The following is a 24,116-nucleotide window of genomic DNA, read 5'->3' as shown; positions in this document are numbered from 1 at the left end:
AGACTGTATAGAAATGTAGAAATATCCATACAGGGAAATATAAACCATATAGGGGAGTTTGTACAAGGGAATACCAAGGTAAACTGCTTGATTGCATAATATTTATATCGCTCAGCAAATACCTATCATGCTTACCATGCAATACCAGAGCATCAGCTACTGATAAGGAAAGACAGTTACTTAATTCTCATAAAAAAACAGCTTCTGCAACTTGGATACTATCCAGACCCCTGAAGACTCCTAGAGAGCATGCGCAGCAACTAAAGGTGAAAAGTTTAGACCGAGGAAGACTCACTTACTTCATCCTGAGACCCCTGCCCAACAACCACCAGGAGGCACTGCACACACGCAAAGGACTTTTTGCTCATTATAATACGAAGTGGGAATAGGACATAAATATGTATAGGCATATTGAGTAACCTAATGCATATGAATAACCTTAGAGAATAAATGTAAAGGGAAAACGACGCTGAGGTGCACATGCCTTTGGAGGAGCCATTCCCCCATGCGCCTCAGCTGAATAAACGCATACCTACTTTACAACTTTAACGAGTTGTGGAGTTAATCTGCGTATCAGTTAGTGGGAGGTGTCCCTGCTCATGGCAGGGGGGTTGGAACTAGATGATCTTAAGGTCCTTTCCAACCCTAAGTATTCTATGATTCTATGATTCTCAGCCTGTCTTCATATGGAGCTGGTCCAGCTCCTGATCATCCTCGTGGTCTCCTCTAGACTTGCTCCAACAGCTCCTCCCCTTTTGTCTGGCTGCAGGGTGGCAAACTGGGCCAGAGCAATACCCTCATTCACCCCCAGCAACCTGTCACCTTCACTTCCATGTTTAGCAGACCAAGTACACAAAATAAGCAATTCTGTACACTCAAATTGCAATGTTACAGACTAATTACAAAGGTTCAGACCTTGTCATGACAAGACAGTCCTCAGGGTAAAGACAAAATGCAAGTCACAGAACTGGATGCTTCTCTAAACAGTCCCATTAGGAGATGAATGGGATGCAACTGGAGTTACTTCCAAACCAGCACTGGAAATTAAGCATCTGAAAATAACAGCGAGTACCGGCAGACCTCCAGCCCCGACAGCTTCCTGGCAGGTGCCTTTCCATAGTGAAAGCAAAGAGAAACTCATGGCATCTGGGCATCCACATAGGAGCTGCTCATTCCAAACCCACTTTGCCAGGACCACGGAGCTCTTCCACATTCAGCAGACAAACAGTGCAACAGTCACATCACACGCAAGGGATCCATGCAATCACCATGCAGGGGAGGACAGTGGGAGAAGGAAGAACTGCCATCCACTGCCGTGACACTGAGGGTGGAAGGTACCAAGCTCCATGATGCCATTGCCACCACACATCCTGCTGCTTCACATTTCTTTTTTGTGGCAAATCTAGTGCACAGTAATGCACAGGGGACATGCAGGCACCTGCCTCTGGAGCACCCAGGAACTGTGATCTTCATTCAGACCCAATGACAAGACTGAGGGGTCAAAAAAATCACCAAAAACCTCCCCAGAGCGGTGTAGGCAACTTGGCATCCAGCACTGAGTGGCACAGGCACTTTGTAGTATTTTCCAGGATGAAGCTGAGCTGGTGAGATGCCAGGACAGAACCACCCCCCCTGCAAATCCCAGGGCTCCTTCTACTGTCAGAGAACAGGTTGCCAACTCTTCCAAAGAGTATGATTCCCCCCATAAAGCCAATCTCTGTGTTGCTTTGCATCACTTAGAAAACTGAAGTCAAACAATTGAGATTTTAATTTAACCCACCTCAAACCCTCCAAATCTTTAGAATCATCACTTAAAATAAGAACATGGTCCCAGACAGTCTAATAAGAAGCTTGTAACAGCCACACACTAGCTGTCCTGTATTGTACAAGATCATCTTTTGCTGAGCCTGCACTGCAGGGTCCTCAAAGAGAGCCTTCTCACACCTGCAGGACACTGTACAGATTTTATCTCACTCCAGGACTCACTATGGCTCCTGCAGAGCCAAATCCAGAGCTGCTGCCCAGCGGTTGCATTGCCCACGCCTCCTATTCCAGTTTGTGCATTGCATCAAAGTTGACTATATTAATACTTCAGCCAAACACCCAGGTAGAAAACAGGATTGAAAAATGGAGCAGTGAATTACTAAAGCAGAAAATATCTGACCTACAAAAAGAAAATAACCAAATTCCAAAGAAGAGTATGAGGGTTTATAATTTCCAACACAAATCCATAACACCATACCTACCCTGCAGCTGGTTTCCACATCCCAGGTGCACCTACAGGTTGGGTGGAGAAGAGATTCAGAACAACCATGCAGAGGACTTGAGGGTGTTGGTTGATGAGAAACTGAACATGAGCCAGCTTCAGTATGCGATTGCAGTTCAGAAACCAACTGTGTCCTGGGCTGCATCAAAAGAAGCATGACCAGCAGGTCGAAGGAGGTGATCCTGCCCCTCTACTCTGCTCTTGTGAGAACTCACTTGGAATATTGTGTGCAGTTCTGGTGTCCTCAACATAAAAAGGACATGGACCTGTTGGAACAAGTCCAGATGAGGCCATGAGGATGATCAGGGGACTGGAGCACCTCCCATACGAAGACAGGCTGAGGAAGTTGGGGCTGTTCAGCCTGGAGAAGGCTGTGTGGAGACCTCATAGCAGCCTTCCAGTATATGAAGGGGGCTTATAAGGTTGCTGGGAAGGGACTCTTCATTAGGGACTGTAGTGGTAGGACAAGGGGCAATGGGTTCAAACTTAAACAGGGGGAGTTTAGATTAGATATAAGGAAGAAGCTATTTACTGTGAGGGTGGTGAGGCACTGGAATGGGTTACCCAAGGAAGTTGTGAATGCTCCATCCCTGGCAGTATTCAAGGCCGGGTTAGACAGAGCCTTGGGTGACATGGTTTAGTGCATGGTGTCCCTGCCCATGGCAGGGAGGTTGGAACTTGCTGATCTTAAGGTCCTTTCCAACCCTAACTATTCTATGATCATTACCAGCCAGGTCAGAGCACTTTTGTCTGTGCTTACACTCCCTTGTCATGGCTATAAAGCCTTCACATACAGTTGTGCATTTCCAAGAACAATGCAGTCCAGGGACTGGCAGGAGCCACTGGATGCTCACAAGCTCAGTGTTAAATAGCACAGACTTCTGGATTGAAGGAAAGAGGGTTTCTACCATCACTGGATTGAAGGAAGGAGGGTTTCTACCACCACTGGATTGACAGGTTTTTAGAAGCCTGAGAAGGGTGAGAAGTAAATCAAACACGGACAAGTAACTGCTGCTTTAGCAAAATGCATAGAAAAACACATTATGTACTCAAAATATGGATTAAGTCTGTAGACCACCTAATGTTGTTTCTGAAAGACCTTTCCACATTCCTTTCCAATAGCCCTTAAAAAATATATGTAAAACCTAAGGAATTGACAGGCCACATGCTTCATCTCCCCCAAGAGAGCAGCCAAGCTCCCTGGACAAAACAATGGGAATGTTTTACACAGTACTACTAAGTTCCAAAAGACAACTAATTGTCATTCCCTTTACTCCTTACAACTGCTGTCATGGTTTAAGTGCAGTCAGTAACCCACACAGCCCACTCCCTCACTCCTCTCCCCTTTCTCCCTCCCCCCTGCTCCCGGAGGGATGGGGAGGAGAATCAAAAGAATGTAACTCTCACGGGTTGAGATAAGAACAGCAAACTAAGGTGTAACACAAACTACTACTGCAACCATCAATAATAATAATTATAAGGGAAATAACAAGGGAAGAGAATACCACCCATCGATACTCAGCCCAACCAAGCAGTGAACTAGCCCTTCTGAGTAACTCCTTGTTTACATCCTGGGCATGACGTGCTGTGGTATGGAATACCTCTTTGGCTAGTTTGGGTCAGGTGTCCTGTCTCTGCTTCCTCCCGGCTTCCCTTCCTCCCTGGCAGAGCATGAGACTCACAAAGTCCTTGGTGAGACTAAACATTTGAGTAGTAACTAAAAACATTGGTGTTATCAGCACTGTTCCCAGGCCGAAAGTCAAAAACACAGTGCTGCACCAGCTACTAAGGAGGAGAAAAAATGACTGCTACTGCTGAACCCAGGACAAAACAGAATATGCTGGAAAGCAACACCCCAAGTTGCTCCAACATGTCTCATGATGGGAGAAAGTCCCAAACCTAATGATTCCAGGCTTAGTGTCTTTAGGTTTTGCTTTCTCCCAGGGTCCCAATATGCTTCCCTAAGGCATGGTGCTGGTGAGCATCTCCTTGAGATACTGGGGAGTTGATACGTTTGGGTGCATGTGGACTCGTGCTCATCCCTGCATGAGCTAAATGCTCTTCAGGATCACTATAGGAGAAAATGGTGCCATGCTAAGGCTGCTGAACATCTAAGACTAGCCAAGAATGTTATAATCTAATGATCTCAGGAAAGCCCATTTCCCCCATGTTTATATTTATTTGTCCATGCAAACAAGAAATATTGCATTTGCGAAGAGAATTAGAGGGTTTTTTCTAGAAAGCCAAAGCTCCTTATGGGATGGACTTGGTCCTCTTTGATGCAATTCCCTAGCAGCAGGATGCCCGAGCACCACAAACATCCCCCCACACCTCTGAGGTGGGTTGCAGCTCTCCAGTATTGCTTATGTAGATAACGGATCCTCCCTTCTGCCAATTTACCTCCCAGTCCTAGACCATCATCACAGAAAACTGACACTGCCAGGAACCTATGTAGCAACATGCTGCTTCCCAAAACATATTCCACCACAAAATCACCTTGAGTGACATCGCTCTGAACTCCTCCTGGTCACTAATTGCTGAAAAGAGAAAAAAAAAAGCAAAAACTTGTCACAGATGAGAAGATTCTTGTTCTGTTTTGTGAAGGTGAAGAAACAAGCCTGGGCAGAGCAGAGCTCAACATCCTGACCTCCTCTCCATCTTCATGGATCCCACCCCACAAGAGAATGCATGAATGAGCAGCATGGGTAGACCTCTACACACCACCTGTGCATTTTGATGGCCTAGTGATGGCCTTCCCTAGTTAAAGGGAAGGTTCTCAGGTTCTAGAGGTCTTGGCTCAGTTCATCACTTTGACCTTCTCACACAGGCAAACCACTTATTGTAAGGCTAAACACGGTGCAAGATAATCAGGGGAGGGCCATGAGAGCACCCAGGAAGTAAAAGGGATCACAGTGCCTGCCTGAGTGATGCTCCAAGACTCCTACGAGTAACAGCTCAAAGCCAGAAGCCCTCCAAGAGCATCCTATCATCCCCTAATGTACAGGGCAAGAAGAATTTTCTGTTTGCTACTTGTCTTTGTTGTTCCTTTTGGAGAGTCATCTGAGGGGCACTGAATTGTTTGTAAAGAAAGACATGGCAAGCTGCCTGTTTTGTCAGACATCAGAAATCACATCCAGCTTATAGCTCATGGTAATGAACCAGGGAAAACTACATGAGAAGGTAAAAGAAGCTGAAGAAACTTTTTTTTTTTCCAATCCACAGAGCTGAAAACCACCAATTTTTGGTAATTCCGTGGTATCTGCTAATGCTGATAGCAGAAAGACGATGTGTAGGATGGCTACTCAGAGAAAGGGCAGCCTGCAAAGGATGCAGAGTTCTCAGAATAATATGCAAAACCACACACAGGATTTGGAATTCACCCCTGCTACACACAGCTCCTGTCCTCAGGTGTCCTCTGCTGTATTTTTCATCACATGCCTGGGCACACCAGGCTGTGCTCACAGTGGTTATAGCCCATCCCAGCTTTGGGGCAGGAAGCACATCCCTATAAATTCCCTTTTTTTTCCCCCCTTAGCACAAAAAAACTCAGTCTTTTCCCACTGAAGCCACACTGCTTTGCTGTTTCCTGACCAAGAGAGACTGTGGCTAGTACAGTTGGAGCTCCCTGGAGATGTGACTGACCACTTAAAACCTTGCTGACAGTAAAAGGCACAGACATCAATCTTGGGTGGAAAGGCCATGCTCACCAGCCTTTGAGCTTGCATAGCCTGCATTTCCAGCCCAGAGCCAAGCAAGCACTTCCCAAGTGCACAGAATGAAGCAAACTGTAGGGCTTCATATGAAAAGCTTCCATACCCAACATTCCCTTTCACTGCAGGTCTTGTCTCTGCTACCACAAGACTCCAAATCCACCCTGACACTGTGCCATCAGCCCTGTTTTGCTGCTCTAACTGATTAGGAAGGTATCTCAGCAGGCTTGCACAAAGCTCAGCTCTAAAGTTCCCACCTCCCCTGAGAGGTCCTTCACAAGAGGCCCCATCCAGCACAAGGAAACCTGAAAGGCAGCTTTTTCCTGTTGAATTTAAGTCACCTCTAGCAGCTCTAAGGTGCTTGTGCAATGTCTCCAGGGTACTGTCACTGCTGACATTCCAGGATTGGGCTTCCACTACTCAAGTCCCTACCTTGATGCTATGGAGCCATCTGTGGCCATCCCAACAGCTCCCACCACCACTTCACTGTCCCAGAGCAGGGGTGGCAGTACCAGGGCAAAGCAGGCACACAAAGCAGAGAAGCCCTGTAAAACCTACAGACAGTGAGCAAGACCTGGAACCACCAAAGCTTTGGTGAAGTGACACAGTTGGTAATGCTGGTCTGAAGGGAAAAAAATGCATTATAGGGCCAGGTCACGGCAAGAACAAACCCTGCCTGGTAGGCGCTGGTCTTGCTGCAAATGGGGGAAGGATAATTCAAGGGGGACAGCAAGGAACCCCCCTGTTGTGGTTTAAGCCCAGCCAGTAACTCAGAACCACACAGCTGCTTGCTTACTCCCCCCTTTCTTCCCCCCCCCCTCCCAGAGGGATGGAGAGGAGAATGGAAAGAATGTAACTCCCACAGGTTGAGATAAGAACAGTCCAGTAACTAAGGTACAATACAAAACCACTACTGCTACCACCAATAATAATAATAATGAAAAGGGAAAATAACAAGGGAAGAGAATACAACTGCTCACCACTTGCCAACCAATACCCAACCCAACCCGAGCAGCCATCTGGGCCTTCCGGGTAACCCCTGTTTCTATACTGGGCATGATGTGCTGTGGTATGGAATACCCCTTGGGCTGGTTTGGGTCAGGTGTTCTGTCTCTGCTTCGTCCCAGCTTCCCCTCCTCCCTGGCAGAGCATGAGACTCAAGAAGTCCTTGGTCAGAGTAAACATTACTTAGCAACAACTAAAACATTGGTGTGTTATCAGCACTGTTCTGAAACTGAAGTAAAAAACACAACACTACACCAGCTACTAAGAAGGAGAAAAATGACTGCTACTGCTGAACCCAGGACACCCCCAAAAACCTGCCTTGCCAAAGATATCCCTCTGTATACCATGAAGTTCCTGCAGGACAATGACCATCTTCCCACCCTTCCACCAGAAGCACCCACCCAGTCCAGATCAAAGGAACCAGACTCCAGCTCTGAGCTCACAGCACTCCAGCCTGGTTCCTAAATTGCACAGCAGCTCTGGTGCAGCTCCAGTAATCCCTCGATGCTGTGAGGCAGATTGCAGCCCCTGGGGAAACCTCACAGCTTCCCAGCCATCCTGGAAAACTGGTGTCTGGCATTGCTTCATCAAGGAGCTGGTGAGCAGCACACCAGTGAGTCAGAGTTATCCTACTTCTGATGCTGTGATTCATACCAGCCTCACTGCCAAGGCACCACAGATTTGACTAAACCTGCTCCAACTCTGTTTATGTATCATTTTCAAACCCAGGTACACACTCACATGTGTCTCTGCACACACATATGTGCGTGTGCGTCCACTTAAAAGGGATTCCTTCTTTTTTCATATGCAAGTGAGAGAAACTTAATGCTCTGGAATTAATAAATAACTATGAATAACCAAGCTCCTGGGATACGGAAAGAGCTCTTTTCCCCACATGGCTCCTTAATTTGGGTATTACTTGAAGCTCTGAACTGTGCTCTGAGCCCACAAGGGCTCCCCCATTTCTGGCACAAGACCCCCATGGCACAGCTTGCAGGGTGTGATGGCCACCACAAGGTCCTTCATGGTGAGGACACCGCCTCATGGATGGGGTACACCTGGAGGGAGGAAGGAACCTGGATGTTCCTCACTGAGTGTGTGCACACCTACACCACAGAGAAGACATCTGTGAAGACGCCTGGCAGGTCCCAGCCCAGTGCTCAGCCAGCGTACTGCTGCTGGTAGCGCAAGTTGAGCTCGCGTAGCTCCCATTCCAGAACCCGCCGTGATTTGTTGGATTTGGTGGAGCGGTTGGACTGGGCGGACTTGGTGCTCTGGCAGCAGGAAGACGCCCTCTTGAGAAGGTTCTGTGAGATGGAACGGTGTAGGTTCTTCATGGAGGAAGAGGCTGCCATGCTGACCACCCATGGGTGCTTCAGGGCCTGAAGGGCTGTCATCCTGTCACTGGGGTCCACCGCAAGTAGACGATCAATGAAATCCTTGGCCAGGTTGGAAACACTGGGCCAGGGCTGAAACACAAAAGAGATGATTAGAATGAAATATCCCAGCACAGCTTTGCTGATTAATTAATTCCTCCCATGCCCAAAAGGCACTTTGGGGCATTCTGCTGTTTCTGTTCTCTCTTTCGTCCTCAAATCTTCTAAGTTGTGACCAACATTACCTGCCCAAGGAGAATGAGACAAAACTACTTCAAGAGACTGTTGGGGGAGAAGCTGAGTCAGCCTCTACACATGCATGGAGTGTGGATCCCTCCAGCAGCTGGGTTTGGGCACTCAGCTGACCCTGGATCTCAGGGGTCTTCCCAGGTGCCTCAAGCCTACAGACACCTATATACATGTGTGCGCACACACACAAGCAGTCTCCATCAACCTCAGACTCAACCATCTCTCCAGCAGCTGGCTGGGACTTCCCTGGTCCCTCTGGTCACCAGATCCTCATGTGGTCTCACCCTTGCCCTTAGAGACACACACACATTCGGACATCCCCAGTTTCCAGGTCCTTTCACAGAATCACAGAATCACAGAATCCCAAGGGTTGGAAGGGACCTAAAAAGATCATCTAGTCCAACCCCCCTGCAAGAGCAGGGTAACCTACAGTACATCACACAGGAACTTGTCCAGGTGGGCCTTGAATATCTCCAGTGTAGGAGACTCCACAACCCCCCTGGGCAACCTGTTCCAGTGCTCTGTCACTCTTACAGTAAAGAAGTTCTTCCTGATGTTAACGTGGAACTTCCTATGCTCCAGTTTACACCCATTGCCCCTTGTCCTATCACTGGATATCACTGAAAAAAGCCTAGCTCCATCATCCTGACACCTACCCTTTACATATTTGTAAACATTGATGAGGTCACCCCTCAGTCTCCTCTTCTCCAAGCTAAAGAGACCCAGCTCCCTCAGCCTCTCCTCATAAGGGAGATGTTCCACTCCCTTAATCATCTTTGTGGCTCTGCGCTGGACTCCTTCAAGCAATTCCCTGTCCTTCCTGAACAGAGGGGCCCAGAACTGGACGCAATATTCCAGATGCGGCCTCACCAAGGCTGAGTAGAGGGGGAGGAGAACCTCTCTTGACCTACTAACCACTCCCTTTCTAATGCACCCTAAGATGCCATTTGCCTTCTTGGCCACAAGAGCACATTGCTGGCTCATGGTCATCCTCCTATCCACCAGGACCCCCAGGTCCCTTTCCCCTTCACTACTTTCCAGCAGGTCAACCCCCAACCTGTACTGGTACATGGGGTTGTTCTTCCCCAGATGCAAGACTCTACACTTGCCCTTGTTAAATTTCATCAAGTTTCTCCCCGCCCAACTCTCCAGCCTGTCCAGGTCTCGCTGAATGGCAGCACAGTCCTCTGGTGTGTCAGCCACTCCTCCCAGTTTTGTGTCATCAGCAAACTTGCTGAGGGTGCACTCAGTTCCCTCATCCAGGTCATTGATGAAAATATTAAACAGCCCTCATACTAATATTAAAATATTAAACCCCCCTCATCTGGTTCCATCTTCTCCAGCAGTCACACACTGTTCACACACTTGCTCACACATGCATGCTTGCTCCAGTTGTTGCACCATGGACACACAAGGGCTCCCAGACCTACATCCTGCTCTCACCTCATCTTCTCATGTCATCTTCCAAAATAAAAAAAAAAAAAAGAGCAGTAGCTGTATCCCATGAAGACCCTCCTCGATCCAACTGCTTTGTATCCAATGAAGCCATTACTACTTGAATGCTTAGAGGATGGGTCACTGACCTCTGCATCAATCCTGAAGTGAGAACATTGCCTTTAGCATGAAGTGAAGGTTGGACTGTGGACAAAGCTAGGAAGAAAATGATGGCAAAGTCCACTGTAAGAGTGGAGGAGGCAGTATGGCTAGCATGAAAACCTAAGTGATGATTGGACTCAGGCTGGAGCAGGTTTCTGCAGTCACTGACTGTTGTGGGGGTCTTGCCCATCCTGAAACCTCCAATACTGAATTTTTCAAGTAAATGGAGGCCACATCCCAAGCAACATTAAAAAGCCTAGCAGATCCATGCAATGAAGTGAAGATTCCAATACAATAATTAAGGTCATGTCCAAACACATGAGTGCAAACAGCATATGTAGTTATAAAAGGAAGACTGCTACTCTGTCTTTCACTCTTCATTTGGCAAGGAGAAACCCAGCTAGTTTAAAATTGGGAGTCCACCAAATGTACAGTCAGATATAATGCCCTTTCCTTGTGCAAAAGGTATAAAAAAAGTATGTCCTGATTTTTTTGAGGGCCATCTATTGCTACCAAAAGCAATTTTTTCTCTCAAGAGACTTAGGCACCAGCAAGAGAGCTGCTGTATCCACAGGAAGATTTTATAATGAAAGGCAGGATGCTCCAAGAGTTTCAGCCCTGCTCCCAGGCCACAGGCAGTCAGTGGCATGGCCAGAGAAGATGAACTCAAGCAACCTGGTCTAGTGGGAGTTCCAACCCCCTGTGGCAGAAAGTTGGAACTGGATCATAGAAACAACTAGGTTGGAAAAGACCTTTAAGATCATCAAGTCCAACCCCTACCCCAGCACTACCAAGGCCACCACTAAACCATGTCACCGAGGGCCTCGTCTACATGGTGTGTGAACACTTCCAGGGATGGTGACTCCACCACTGCCCTGGGCAGCCTGTTCCAATGCCTGAACACCATTTTCAGGGAAGGAATTGTTCCTAATCTCCATCTAAACCTCCCCTGGTGCAACTTGAGGCCATTTCCTCTTGTCCTGTCCCTTGTCACTTGGGAGAAGAGACCAACCCCACCTCACTACAACTTCCTGTCAGGTAGTTGTGGAGAGCAATAAGGTCCACCCTGAGCCTTCTCTTCTCCAGACTAAACTCCCCCCAGGTCCCTCAGCCGTTCCTTATCGCACTTGTGCTCCAGGCCCTGCACCAGCTCTGTTGCCCTTCTCTGGCCCTGCTCCAGCATCTCAATATCTCTCTTGTAGGGAAGGGCCCAGAACTGGACACAGGATTCAAGGCACAGCCTCACCAGTGCCCAGTACAGGGGGACAATCACTGCCCTGGTCCTGCTGCCACACTGGTGCTGATACAGGCCAGAATGCTGTTGGCCTTTTTGGCAGCCTGGGCACAAGCTCACGTTCAGCAACATCAATCGGCACCCCCAGGTCCTTTTCCACGAGCAGCTTTCCAGCCACTCCTCCCCAAGCCTGTAGTTGTTCCCCCAAGCATGGGGTTGTTGTGGCCCAAATGCAGGACCTGGTACTTTACTTTGTTGAACCTCATACCATTGGCTACAGCCCATTGATCCAGCCTCTCCAGATCCCTCTGCAGAGCCTTACTACCCTCCAGTAGATCAATACTCCCACCCAACTTGGTGTTTACTGAGGGTACACTCAACCCCCTCATCCAGATTATCAATGAAGATATTAAACACCAAGCCCTCCTGCTTCCTCCTGGCTTCTTGTGCTCCTACTCACTGGCAGAGCATGAGACAGAAAAGTCCTAGATCGGGGTGAGCATTAGCAACAACTAAAAACATCGGTGTGTTATCAGCACTGTTCTCAGACTAAAGTCAAAAACACAGCATTGCACCAGCTACTAAGGAGAAAAATGACTGATACAGTTGAACCCAGGACATTATCCACACCCTATTCCATACCATTCACGTCATGCTCAGATCCCACATTTTTCAGTATACCATCACTTTTTGTCTCTCATATATATATATATATATGCACACACACACAGAGATATCATTCCTTAGTCCATGGACCATCCCTATAAAGTTTGTGGAACTCATTAAATCCATGATATCAGCCTCCATCTCTTGTAACAGTCTTTCAGGGCAGGAGAGATGGTGTGTAGGACAACTGTTCTGTAACCCATTCCACCATGCTTCTCCCTATTACCTTCTCAGTCTCTTTTCAGCATCCAAAACTATTCAGTGAAGGAGACAGAGATCCAGCTGAACAACAGAGTATGTCACTGAAACCATACCCAACTGCATACACAAGAAGGAAAAATTAAAGCAGCAATGACAACTCAAACATCCCTAGTTTACACATACCTAAGTCCACAGCTATGATCTTATAACAATGTGATTTTTTTCCATGTTATATCCTACCCTGTTCTTTCCTACATTGTTTTTCTGTGCCTTTTCTTTGAGGGGTGGGTGGGTTGGTGGTGCTTGCTGTTTTTCAAAAAGATGATCACAAGTTTTCAGTTTGTTATGTGGAATCATACTATCTGCTCTCAAGTTTAGCAATCCCCAAGTTCAAGAAGGCTGTGGAGAAGACCCAGGTGAGGGCTGCCAAAATGGCCAGGGATGGCACATGGCCTTCACGAAGGGGTGGAAGGAGATAGGCTTGTTCAGTTTGACAAAGTCTAAGGGCACTCTAACAGCAGAATGCGTTTATTTGGAAGTAGTTATTCTTCCCTGTGAGGATGGTGAGGCGCTGGCACAGGTTGCCCAGAGAAGCTGTGGCTGCCCCATCCCTGGCAGTGTTCAGGGCCAGGTTGGACGGGGCTTGGAGCAACCTGCTCTTGTGGAAGGTGTCCCTGCCCATGGCAGGGGGTTGGAACTGGATGAGCTTTAAGGTCCTTTCCAACCCAAACCATTCTATGACTGTGATTAGAACCACACAGCAGGTCAAAATAATACAAGGGGCAACAGGGAGAAGCTGCACCTTGGAAGATTCATACTAGGAAATACCAGGAAAAGTACCATCCCCCAAGAAGGTCACCAGGGAGGTGGGGATCTCCATCCTTGAAACCTTTCAAAACCCAGGAAGACAGTCACAGCCAGCATGATCTAGTATTGGTAACAGTCCTATCTCAAGCTGAATGGGATTAGAGACCTCCAGAGGTCTCTTGTAACCAGGTTTCTATGATTCCAGTGCTGCTTCTCCCTGCATCTGGCCAGTACCACCATCTCCATGGCAGCAGTACATCCCTCCTGCCCACACACAGCACTGCCCAGGCTCCACCACACAGCCTTAATAAGGTCAAGTGTGCCACGAATGGTTCAGAAACAAACACTTGCTCATCAGCTCCCTGGATAAATTTGGACTGCTATTTAATTACCTTTCCTGCAGCAAGGATGGGAATTTAGTTCTCTCTCCTAGAGAGATCGAGCCACAGACTTAGAAAATTCCCAGAAACTTCAGGCCTTTGAATTCTCCACATTGCTCAAATTGGGCTTAGAAGTTAAATAGTTAATTGTGGGAGAATGATAGCACATTTCCATAAACTTTGCTTCCTTAGGAAACCAGGGTAAAAACAGGGCTGCGATGGACATCCAGGGATCATCCAATCTATCCTAGAGTCCCAAAGGATTCACCATAGGTGCATCATTCCCGACAGACAACTGCCTAACTTGTCTTCAAGACAGCTTCAGCAATCCTCTGGGTAAATCTTTTTTTAGGAGCAGGAGCCACTAGTGTTGGAAAAGGTCTAACATGAATCTTTCCAGGTGCAATTTAAGACTCTTGTTTGACATCATCTGGAAAAGTGATTATGCCTCTTCCTCTTGGAAGCAGACTTCTGCATATTTGCAAACCACTATGCCAACACCTTCTATCAGCCTAACAGCCAAAACCATCTCAATCTTGAACACTTCCAGGGATGGGGCAGCCACAGGTTCCCTGGGCAACCTCTGCCAGAGCTTCACCACCCTCACAGGGAAGAACTTCTGCCTAAGAGCTCATCTCAGTCTCCCCTCTGGCAGGTTAAAGCCATTCCTCCTTGTCCTGTCCCTACAGGCCCTTGTCAAAAGCCCCTTTCCAAGTTTCTTGTAGCCCCTTTAGGCACTGAAACTGCTCTAAGGTCTCCCTGGAGCCTTCTCTTCTCCAGGCTGAACCAGCCCAGCTCTCACAGCCTGGCTCCAGAGCAGAGCTGCTCCAGCCCTCACAGCATCTCCGTGACCTCCTCTGCCCTCTCCTTTGCCTGCAGATGTGGGTAATTCACTATCTCTGTCAACAACAGCTATCACACTAACATATTGGATTTACCCATACTGCCTGTTGAGGAGCTCCATGCGTCTGGTGCACATTCAGCACACACAGGCTTCCAAAGCAAGGCTATCCAGGGCTACAGCTCATTTCCAACCAGGAATTTTTTCAGAGACCATGGAACAGTTTCAGGAAGTAGCTAGATACCTCCAGTGTCAGATCCATCCTTGCAAAGCCCCATGCCAAACATTGGAAGTACAGGAACTCCCATGAATTTTGGGAGAGGAGCATGCCATAAAATGGTTTTACATTCCCATCCTAGAGCCAAGCTAGTTTTCCTTATTTTTGCAATATCAGCCTCCTGAACAAAATGGCAACTTAAGAATGCAACCACCAATTCCTGAAGCTTGTAAGGCTAAAAGCACATAAAAAAAAAAACCAAAAAAAGGACTAAGTGGAAAGACATAAGAAACTTGAACTCAAGCACTCCTATCAGCATCTGATATAACAGTACATCCCAGCTATAATGAGAAACCTTTTTTCATGTCTGAGCTACACATCCATCCTCAAAATGATCACACTTGTACTGGGTTTAGCAGTGGCAGTCAGTTTTTCTCCTTTGCAGCTGGTGCAGCATTGTTTTGACTTTCAGCCTGGGAACAGAGCTGATAACACCGATTGTTTTTAATTGTTGCTAAGTAATGTTTATTCTGGCTAAGGACTTTGAGAGTCTCATGCTCTGCCAGGGATGAGGGGAGGATGGGAGGAAGCAGAGACAGGACACCTGACCCAAGCTAGCCAAAGAGGTATTCCATACCACAGCACGTCATGCCCAGGGAGGTAACTGGGAGTTACCCGGAAGGGCACGGGCTCTCTTCAGGGGGGGTCGGACTCATTCGGTGAGTGGCATCGTATTCTCTTCCCTTGTTATTTTCTCTTAACATTATTATCATTGGTGGTAGCAGTGGTGATTTGTGTTATAACTTAGTTACTGGGCTGTTCTTATCTCAATCCGTGGGAGTTACAATCTCTCGATTCTCCTCCCCATCCCTCTGGGAGCGGGGAAGGGTGGGGCGGAGGGGAAGGAAAGAAAGAGGAAGAAGGGGGGGGAGTGAGTGGATGAGCTGTGTGGATCAGTTTAAAACACGACAGTTCTTTTGGGCGCCCAACGTGGGGCATCGAGGGGTTGAGATAACGACAGATCTGACTGGAGCGTGTCTAATCGTATTTTGTGATAAGCAGTCATTCTTTTAGATTAATAGTCACTCGTCACAATGCTGATTTATTGGCTCTCAAAGTTGTTCCTTTTGATCTCACAGGTTCAGTATATGGTACCTTACTTAGAGCCGGTATTTGCTGTGGTAGTGTTTTTCAAGTGTGGGGCTTGGGCTAAGGTTCTTGTCTCATTGTACTTTATGGTAATGACTTGTAATACAATAGAATCATTGATCATGAAACTGGTCTGGCTTATGTTCCCAGTGTGGTCACCACATTTATACTTTGGGAGGTATATAATAAAAGTGCTTAGCAATTACACATCATTTTTCTCCTTCTCGGGTGGTCAACCTGGGAAGGAGACATTCTTTTACCCTCCCAGCCCCCCTCTCAGACCATTTACAGCATCATTTGAGAGTTTCGAAGTTCTTGAATGGCCTTTTAATACTGTTAAGACCTGTTTGCTGACTGTGATGGGGATCACCATGTTGGCATGCATACAGACTGTGTTTTGCCCACGACCATCTCGTCTGATTTCAAGAGTTAAGCAGAGTCAGTTTTGGGCCTTGTCTGGGGTTAAACGACGATATAGGAGGACCAAGAGATTTTCCCCGAGGCTGGACAGCCATGAGTGGCAGGGTGTGTGGGATAGTATGGGCAAGTATCTAGGGCAGTGGGTTCCTCCAGTACTTTGGAATTTCACCACCGAACAAGTGTAAAATCTGGAAAAATTAGTAAAACACTTAAATGAGATGTGTGGTCACTCTGGCCATACCAGAGACGGACAAATCATGGCAACGTGCTGGGGCTTGGCCTATGCGTACAGGGCCTTGTTCAACACTATCCAGCACCTACAAAAGGAAAAAAATGCCCCTGCATCTGAGGGCAAAGCAACAGTCAACAAAGCTACTCCATCTCCAAGCACAGCAGCTACACCACCCCCAGCGACAAGTACAGTTGCTACTCAAACCACAGTGATAATGACTGCAGCTAAACCAGAGGACCAATTCGTACCAGTATCAGTTACCACTGTAAGCAACAGAAAAAGAAAAGAAGAGACTCCACCATATAAAAAACTGTCAGAAAGTGAAAAACAGTATGCCTTGTCTACTGATGGGTCCTGCCCTATTCTTGGAAAGCATCAGAGATGGAAGGCAGCTGTATGGAGTCCTCGACGACAAGTTGCAGAAACTGCTGAAGAAGAGGGCGAATCGAGTCAATTTGCTGAGGTGAAAGCGATCCAGCTGGCCCTAGACATTGCCGAACGAGAAAAGTGGCCAGTACTTTGTACTGACTCATGGATGGTGGCAAATGCCCTGTGGGGGTGGTTGCAGCAATGGAAGCAAAGCAACTAGCAACGAAGAGGTAAACCCACCTGGGCTGCTGCACTGTGGCAAGATATCGCTGCCCAGGTGCAGAAACTGGTGGTGAAGGTATGCCATGTAGATGCACATGTACCCAAGAGTCGGGCCACTGAGGAACACCAGAACAACCAATAAGTGGATCAAGCTGCTAAGACTTAAGTGGCTCAGATGGACTTCTTAGATTGGCAACATAAAGGTGAATTATTTTTGGCCCGGTGGGCCCATGACACTTCAGGCCATCAAGACAGAGATGCAACATATAGATCGGCCCATGACTGAGGGGTGGACTTAACAATGGACACTATTGCCCAGGTTATTCATGAGTGTGAAACGTGCTGCAATTAAACAAGCCAAGCGGTTAAAGCCCCTTTGGTATGGAGGATGATGACTGAAGTATAAATATGGGGAGGCCTGGCAGATTGACTATATCACACTCCCACCAACCTGCCAAGGCAAGCGCCATGTGCTTACCATGGTGGAAGCAACCACCGGATGGCTGAAAACATACACTGTGCCCCACGCCACTGCCCGGAACACTATCCTAGGCCTTGAGAAACAGATTTTGTGGCGACACGGCACCCTAGAGAGAACTGAGTTAGATAATGGGACTCATTTCCAGAACAACCTTATAGACACTTGGGCCAAAGAGCATGGCATTGAGTGGGTATATCACATCCCCTACCATGAACCAGCCTCTAGGAAAATCAAACAGTACAATGGGCTTCTAAAAACCACACTGAGAGCAATGGGTGGGGGAACTTTCAAGCATTGGGATACACACTTGTCCTGGGTTCAGCAGCAGCAGTCAATTTTCTCCTTCTTAGTAGCTAGTGCAGTGCTATGTTTTCATTTTTTGGCCTGGGAAGAGAGCTGATAACGCTGATGTTTTTAGTTGCTGCTCAAATGTTTGGTCTGGCCAAGGACTTTCTGAGCCATTCTGAGAACCCACCAGAGTTTCATAAGACACCCCCAGCAGTATCTGCCCCACTACCCTGAGTGGCTATAAAAGTGGGATACACACTAAAAGCACTGCCACAATATCCACGTGAAATGCCACCCATCACATGCAGTTACACTCCCACAAGGCACATACTCCCACAGGGCACACAGCCACAATATCCACGTGGAATGCCACCCGTCACATACAGTTACACTCCCACAAGGCACATAGGGAATTCCCTTGCCCTTGTATTTCGTAAAGCTATCCACTGCGGGAGGGGTAGCCGGACCTTCCCCCGCTTTCTGAGCTGCTTGATGGTTATACACAGACAAGACACAGGACAGAAAAACATAAATGCTTTGTCCGTCTCCGGCCGCTCCCCTCGCAGAGACACGGAACCGCGGATTAGGACTCCACACTCGCTTCGTAGCTATGCTACGTCTCAGTCACACAGAAACACATGGGATCCCACACACTCACGCTATGGTTCCGCTTACCCTTCTCCTGCTTCCTACACGGTCATTAGCAGGTCCGCCCTGGCTCCCAAAACCTGGGATGCAGCGGAGACCTGGTGGGTTCGCCTACCCTTCACCTGCTTCCCTTAGCAGGTCCGTCCTGGCTCCCAAAACTTGGGATGCAGTGAAAACCCGGGCTCGCCCGATCCGCCTTCAGGATCGCTCGCGGCCGCCCTATCGGTCGACGAGCCCCCAGCTAGCAAGCCCTACCTGCCAGGGGGAACTCCGCTGTCCGCTAGACGTCTCTGCACGCCTTACCAGCAGCCCCGGGCCACGCGTACGCCTTACAGGCCCCCCAAAGTACCTAAATTCCAAGCATACCGTTTCTCCGAAGCCGGCACAGGTGGTTGTCTGTCCCCGCAGTGAGCGGATGAGAAGCGGAGCTCCTCCAGGCAAGCAGCCTGGGGCGCCTAGGATGTCTGCCCCTCAGCCGATCCTGCAGCCGAACAGAGGCCTCCTGGCTGGCTCGCCAAATTGATATGTGGATTGACTCCACAACTCGTTAAAGTTGTAAAGTAGGTATGCTTTATTCAGCGCTGAGGTGCATGGGGATCGTTCCTCCAAAGTATGCACACCCAGGGTCGTTTTTCCTTTACATTTATTCCCTTAAGGCATACATATGCATTAGATTACTCATACGCCTATACATACTTAGTATCTGTCCCGGCTTCGTATTATAATGAGCTAGAAGGTCCTTTGCACCTGCGCAGTGCCCCACTCTGGTCATGGCGATGATCACTCAAGATGAAGTAAATGAGTCTTCCTCCTGTGGGCAGGGGTCTTCAAGATGAAGTAAATGAGTCTTTCTCTTCTTAAACTTATCACCTTTTAATCTTCGCGCATGGCTTTAGGGCTTAGTCGGTATCTCAGCCATAAATCATCAGCTTCTCCCCCTTATCAATAGACCCAGACATTCGCATTTCTTTGTCAATAGTTGCTTATCAGTAGAACCAGGCCTCTATCTCCTCCCCTTATCAGTAGTTTGTGCCTTGTTCTGTTTAGTAAACATGATAGGTGTTTATAACAGGCAATACTTTTGTTTAAGCAAGGAATTCTTCTAACTTTCTTATACAATCCCCTGTACATTTATTAACCCTGTATCAGAAGCAGGGGGCTTCTTGTGGTTTGGGTGGGTCCTACAAGACAGAGGGGGTGTTTTGTGGAAACAGTTTTGAATCTTATTGGTATTCGATTTGTTTTGTGGCTTGTTACATTGCTGATTTTGGTCTTGTGATTTTGGTATCGGTGACAGACTTATAACTGTGTTATTAATTGTAGTCTGGTTGATAGAATTTAATCTCTGTATCTGTTTCATGTATTGTAACTGTGTGGAGTGTATCTGTGGGATTTCTAGTGTGTGAGTGAGAGATTGATAATGGGAAATCAGCAGAATGAAGAGATCATGAGAAAGAGTCCTTTAGGGTGCATTTTGGCACACTGGAAAGAATTGTGAGGGTCTCCCTGGGGGCTCGGTAAACAAGAAAACATTCGTAAAATATTGTAACCAATGGTGGCCTTTGTATACTTTGGAAGATCATGAAAAATGACCTAAAAATGGAACTCTGAACTATAATACATTGTTACAATTAATGTTGTTTTGAGGGGGCAAGGAAAATGGGATGAAGTAATGTATGCAGATATGCTTTTCACTTTAAGAAACCACCCGGAGTAACAGACTGAAGGCAAAATTAATATAGCTCTGCCAGATCCCTTAATTTTGGCTTTGGAAAAGGACAGGGAAAAATGGAAAGTTAAGATGGAGAGATATTGTTGAGCCTGTGATATTGGGGAAAGATGTTTAAAGTTAAAAAATAGTAATCAGGAAGATAGGTTGGAAAATTATGTATCACAAGTACCTCCAAGAGGAGCACCCTCTGCACCTGTCCTATCTGATATTGATAAGGAGGAAGAGATTGCTGCCACTGGCAACAAGCAGCAGATTCACATTCAGAGTTAAGAAGGGGTTAAAATAGAAGTGCTGTTGCAGAGGCAGGCATCTGCAGCCCCTGCAGAGCAGAGTGTGAGGGAAAAAACGGGAAAACCCCGGGGGAAGCGGAGGGGGGGGGGGGGGAGGGGGGGAGGAGCTCGTGTGGGTCCTGTGTTTGAACCTGGGAGGAGGGATGCCTGGCGGAGGTGGGGGAGTGGGCTCTTCTTCTGTGGAACCGGATCGGTATGGGTGCTATGGGGAGTTTGTATCTTGGAAGTGAGACTACCCTGAGGGGGAGTGCCATGGGGTGGCTCCGGTGGCCGAATTGGAACTAGACTGACAGGGACCTGGGGAACCTACCCTAGCAGATCCACTAATTAAAACTAGGGACTAGAGGAAACAAAGTGGAATTTTAGTGGATACAGGAGCAACTTATTCGGTGTTAAATCAGAGAGAAAAGAATTTGTTACAGATGTGGGAGCTACTGGCGACCAAGAAAAAGAGAAAAAAGAAAACAAAAAAAAACAAACAACCCCGTTCCCCCAGAGGCATTCTTTCTGAAACCCTTAAAGTACAAACTGGGAAAACAAACAGGAATGCATAAATTTTTATGCATGCCAAATTCTCTAAAATCTTTATTAGGGCGAGAAGGAACATTTAAAGAAGGCAAAATGGAATTAAGCATTAAAAATTAATTAATTGCAGTTTTGAGTTTATCTTAAATTCAACAGAAAAGCAAAAAGAAGGACCTCACTGAAATAGAAGAAATCCTTAACCAGGTATATCTGGGAGTATGGGCATCTGAAATTCCAGGTAAGGCAAAAAATTGCTTTGCCTGTTAAAGTGGAAATAAAAAGGGGGGGGGCGGGGGGGGGGGGGCTGCCCAATTAGAATAAATCAATATCCCTTAAAATTAGAAGATCAAAGGGAATCAAAAATCATTGATAAATTTTAAAATATAGATTATTAATTGAATGTGAACTAGAATATAATACTCCTATCTGGACAGTAAAGAAATATGATGGGAAAAGTTGCAGATAGGTTCACGATCTCAGGGCAATCAACAAAATTGCAGAGGATATTCATCCACTAGTAGCTAATTTGTATAATTTATTGACTAAATTGAATAATAATCAGAAATGGTTTGCCATCCTGGATTTAAAGGACACTTTCTTTTGCTTACCATTGGCCAAAGAAAGCCAAAATTATTTGCTTTTGAATGGGAAAATCCTTAACACAGGAAGGGAAACTCAATTAACTTGGATGGTATTACCTAAAGAGTTTAAAACAGTCCAGCAATTTTTGGAAATCAGCTAGCACGAGAACTAGAATTATGGAAGCCACCTACTAAGATGGAGACTCTGCTACAATATGTGGATGACCTATTAATTGCTACAGAAACAAAAGAAGAATGCATCCAATGGACGGTGGAATTATTAAATTTTCTGGGACTGAATGGTTATCGGGTATCCAAACAAAAGGCCCAACTAATCCAAACCCGAGTTTCCTACTGTCCTGGGTTTAGCAGTAGCAGTAATTCTTCTCCTTCTTAGTGGCTGGTGCAACACTGTGTTTTTGATTTTTGGCCTGGGAACAGTGTTGATAACGCCAAAGTTTTTAGATGCTGCTCAAATGTTTGGTCTGGTCAAGGACTTTCTGAGCCTCATGCTCTGCCAGGGAGGAGGGGAAGCCGGGAGGAAGCAGAGACAGGACACCTGACCTAAACTAGCCAAAGAGGTATTCCATACCACAGTACTTCATGCCCAGGATGTAACCGAGAGTTACCCAGAAGGGCTGGGGACTGCAGGGTTGGACGAGGTATCGGTCGGTGCTCGGCTGAGGGGAGTGGGGCGAGTTATTGGTTGGCTGATGCTGAGGTGTTGTATTCTCTTCCCTTGTTATTTCCTTTAGCATTATTATTGGTGGTAGCAGCAGTTATTTGTGTTATACCTTAGTTACTAAACTGTTCTTATCTCTACCCGTGGGAGTTGCATTCTTTTCGATTCTCCTCTCCGTCCCTCCAGGAGCAGGGGGAGGGCAAGAAGGGGGGGGAGTGAGTGGATGGGCTGTGTGGTTGGGTTTAAACCACAACACCTACCTAGGATATGAAATAACAGGAGGACAGAGAAAACATGGAGGTTCTAGAAAAGAAGACATAAAAGACATCTGTCAGACTCCATGACCGTCGACTGTCAAGGAGCTCCGGACATTCCTGGGAATGACTGCATGGTGCAGACTTTGGATCCATGATTATGGTGTTCTGGTAAGACTACTATATGAACTGTTGAAAGGAAACCCTCCCTCTTTAGAATGGACTGATACAGCAGAGGGGGCTTTTAGAAATTCAAAAACAGAGCTAATGAGAACTGCAGCTCTGGGACTTCTGGATGTGACTAAACCGTTTTGGCTATATTTGTATGAAAAACAGGGAATAGCTTTTGGGTGTCCTTGCTCAGAAACTAGGACCATACAGAAGAGCAGTGACGTATTTTTCAAAACAGGTGGATGAAGTGAGCAAAGGATGGCCCAGATGCCTAAGAGCTGTTGCAGCAGTTGTCATGAATATTGAAGAGGCTCGCAAATTCACCTTGGGACAAAAGATTACTGTGCTAGTGTCCCATGTGGTATCAGCAGTCCTGGAACAGAAAGGAGCCCACTGGTTATCTCCTTCACATTTTTTAAAATAGCAGGCCACACTTGTGGAACAGGATGATATAGAAATTGTGGTCACTAACGTTGTGAATCCAGCATCCTTTTTGCAGGAACAATTGACAGAACTACTAACACACGACTGCTTTGCCACTGTAGAGACTGTATATTCGAGCCCACCAGAGCTGAAAGAAAAACCTCTGGAAGATGCTGATTCTTGATTTCCTGATGGTAGTAGCTTCATGAAAAATGGTGAACGAAAGGCAGGATATGCCATTACCACCACTTCACAGGTAATAGAAGCTAAACCTTTACCCGCAAACACCTCTGCCCAGAAGGCAGAAATAATAGTGTTAACGAGAGCCCTGGAACTGGCTAAAGATCAAAGGATAAATATTCGGACTGATTCTAAATATGCATTTGGTGTGGTCCATGCACATGGTGCTATCTGGAAAGAACAAGGACTTTTGAACACACAAGGGAAACAGATTAAACATGCTACAGAAATTCTACGGCTACTGGAAGCTGTTCAGCTACCTGAAGTAGCTATTATGTACTGTAAAGGACAACAAGGTGACTCTGATCAGGAAATTGGAAATAATTTGGCCGATTTTGAAGCCAAACGAGCAGCTGAACAATCTAAAATCATGTTCTTAATCCCTGATGGCAAACTAACAATTGAGAAATCTAAACCTAGGTATTCAAAAGAGGATAGAAAGTTGATTCAATATCTAAAAGGACAGGAAAATAAAGAGGGTGGGGTTCAGTCACCTGATGGGCGAATTGTAATCCCCTATAACGAACTCTGGAAGTTAGTTCAGGAGGAACATAACAAAACTCATTGGGGTAGTAACTCTCCGTATACATACTTAAACAAATTGTAGGAAGAAATCTATATACTGTAGTTCAATTAGTGACAAAACAATGTCAGCTATGTCTTAAGAATAATCCTAAAACTGAAAATAGAAATCAAATTGGGACAATTGTGAGAGGAAGTTATCTTGGACAGCACTGGCAAATAGAGTTTTCTGAATTACCAAGAAAATGGGGTTATCGATATTTGTTGGTGTTAACAGATACTTTTTCAGGCTGGCCAGAAGCATTCCCTTGTAGGATAAATAATGCAAGACAAGTGATT

General features: G+C 46.6%; 1 protein-coding gene across 3 annotated transcripts in view; it reads right to left on the bottom strand.

The window, feature by feature from the left end:
• Positions 1–8,141: 8,141 nt before the first annotated feature.
• LOC136004267 (serine/threonine-protein kinase H1-like) overlaps positions 8,142–24,116 on the bottom strand; it is a 55,433-nt gene continuing 39,458 nt past the window's right edge. For all 3 annotated transcript variants that reach the window (XM_065660616.1, XM_065660615.1, XM_065660614.1), the window contains exon 4: positions 8,142–8,450. In XM_065660616.1, the coding sequence (XP_065516688.1) occupies positions 8,142–8,450 (309 nt within the window). The remainder of the gene's footprint in view (positions 8,451–24,116) is intronic.

Source organism: Lathamus discolor, chromosome W (genome assembly GCF_037157495.1).
Source record: "Lathamus discolor isolate bLatDis1 chromosome W, bLatDis1.hap1, whole genome shotgun sequence".
Taxonomy (NCBI): Eukaryota; Metazoa; Chordata; class Aves; order Psittaciformes; family Psittacidae; genus Lathamus; species Lathamus discolor.
The sequence above is the reverse complement of the archived record's forward strand: the minus strand, read 5'-3'. Positions and strand labels throughout refer to the sequence as shown.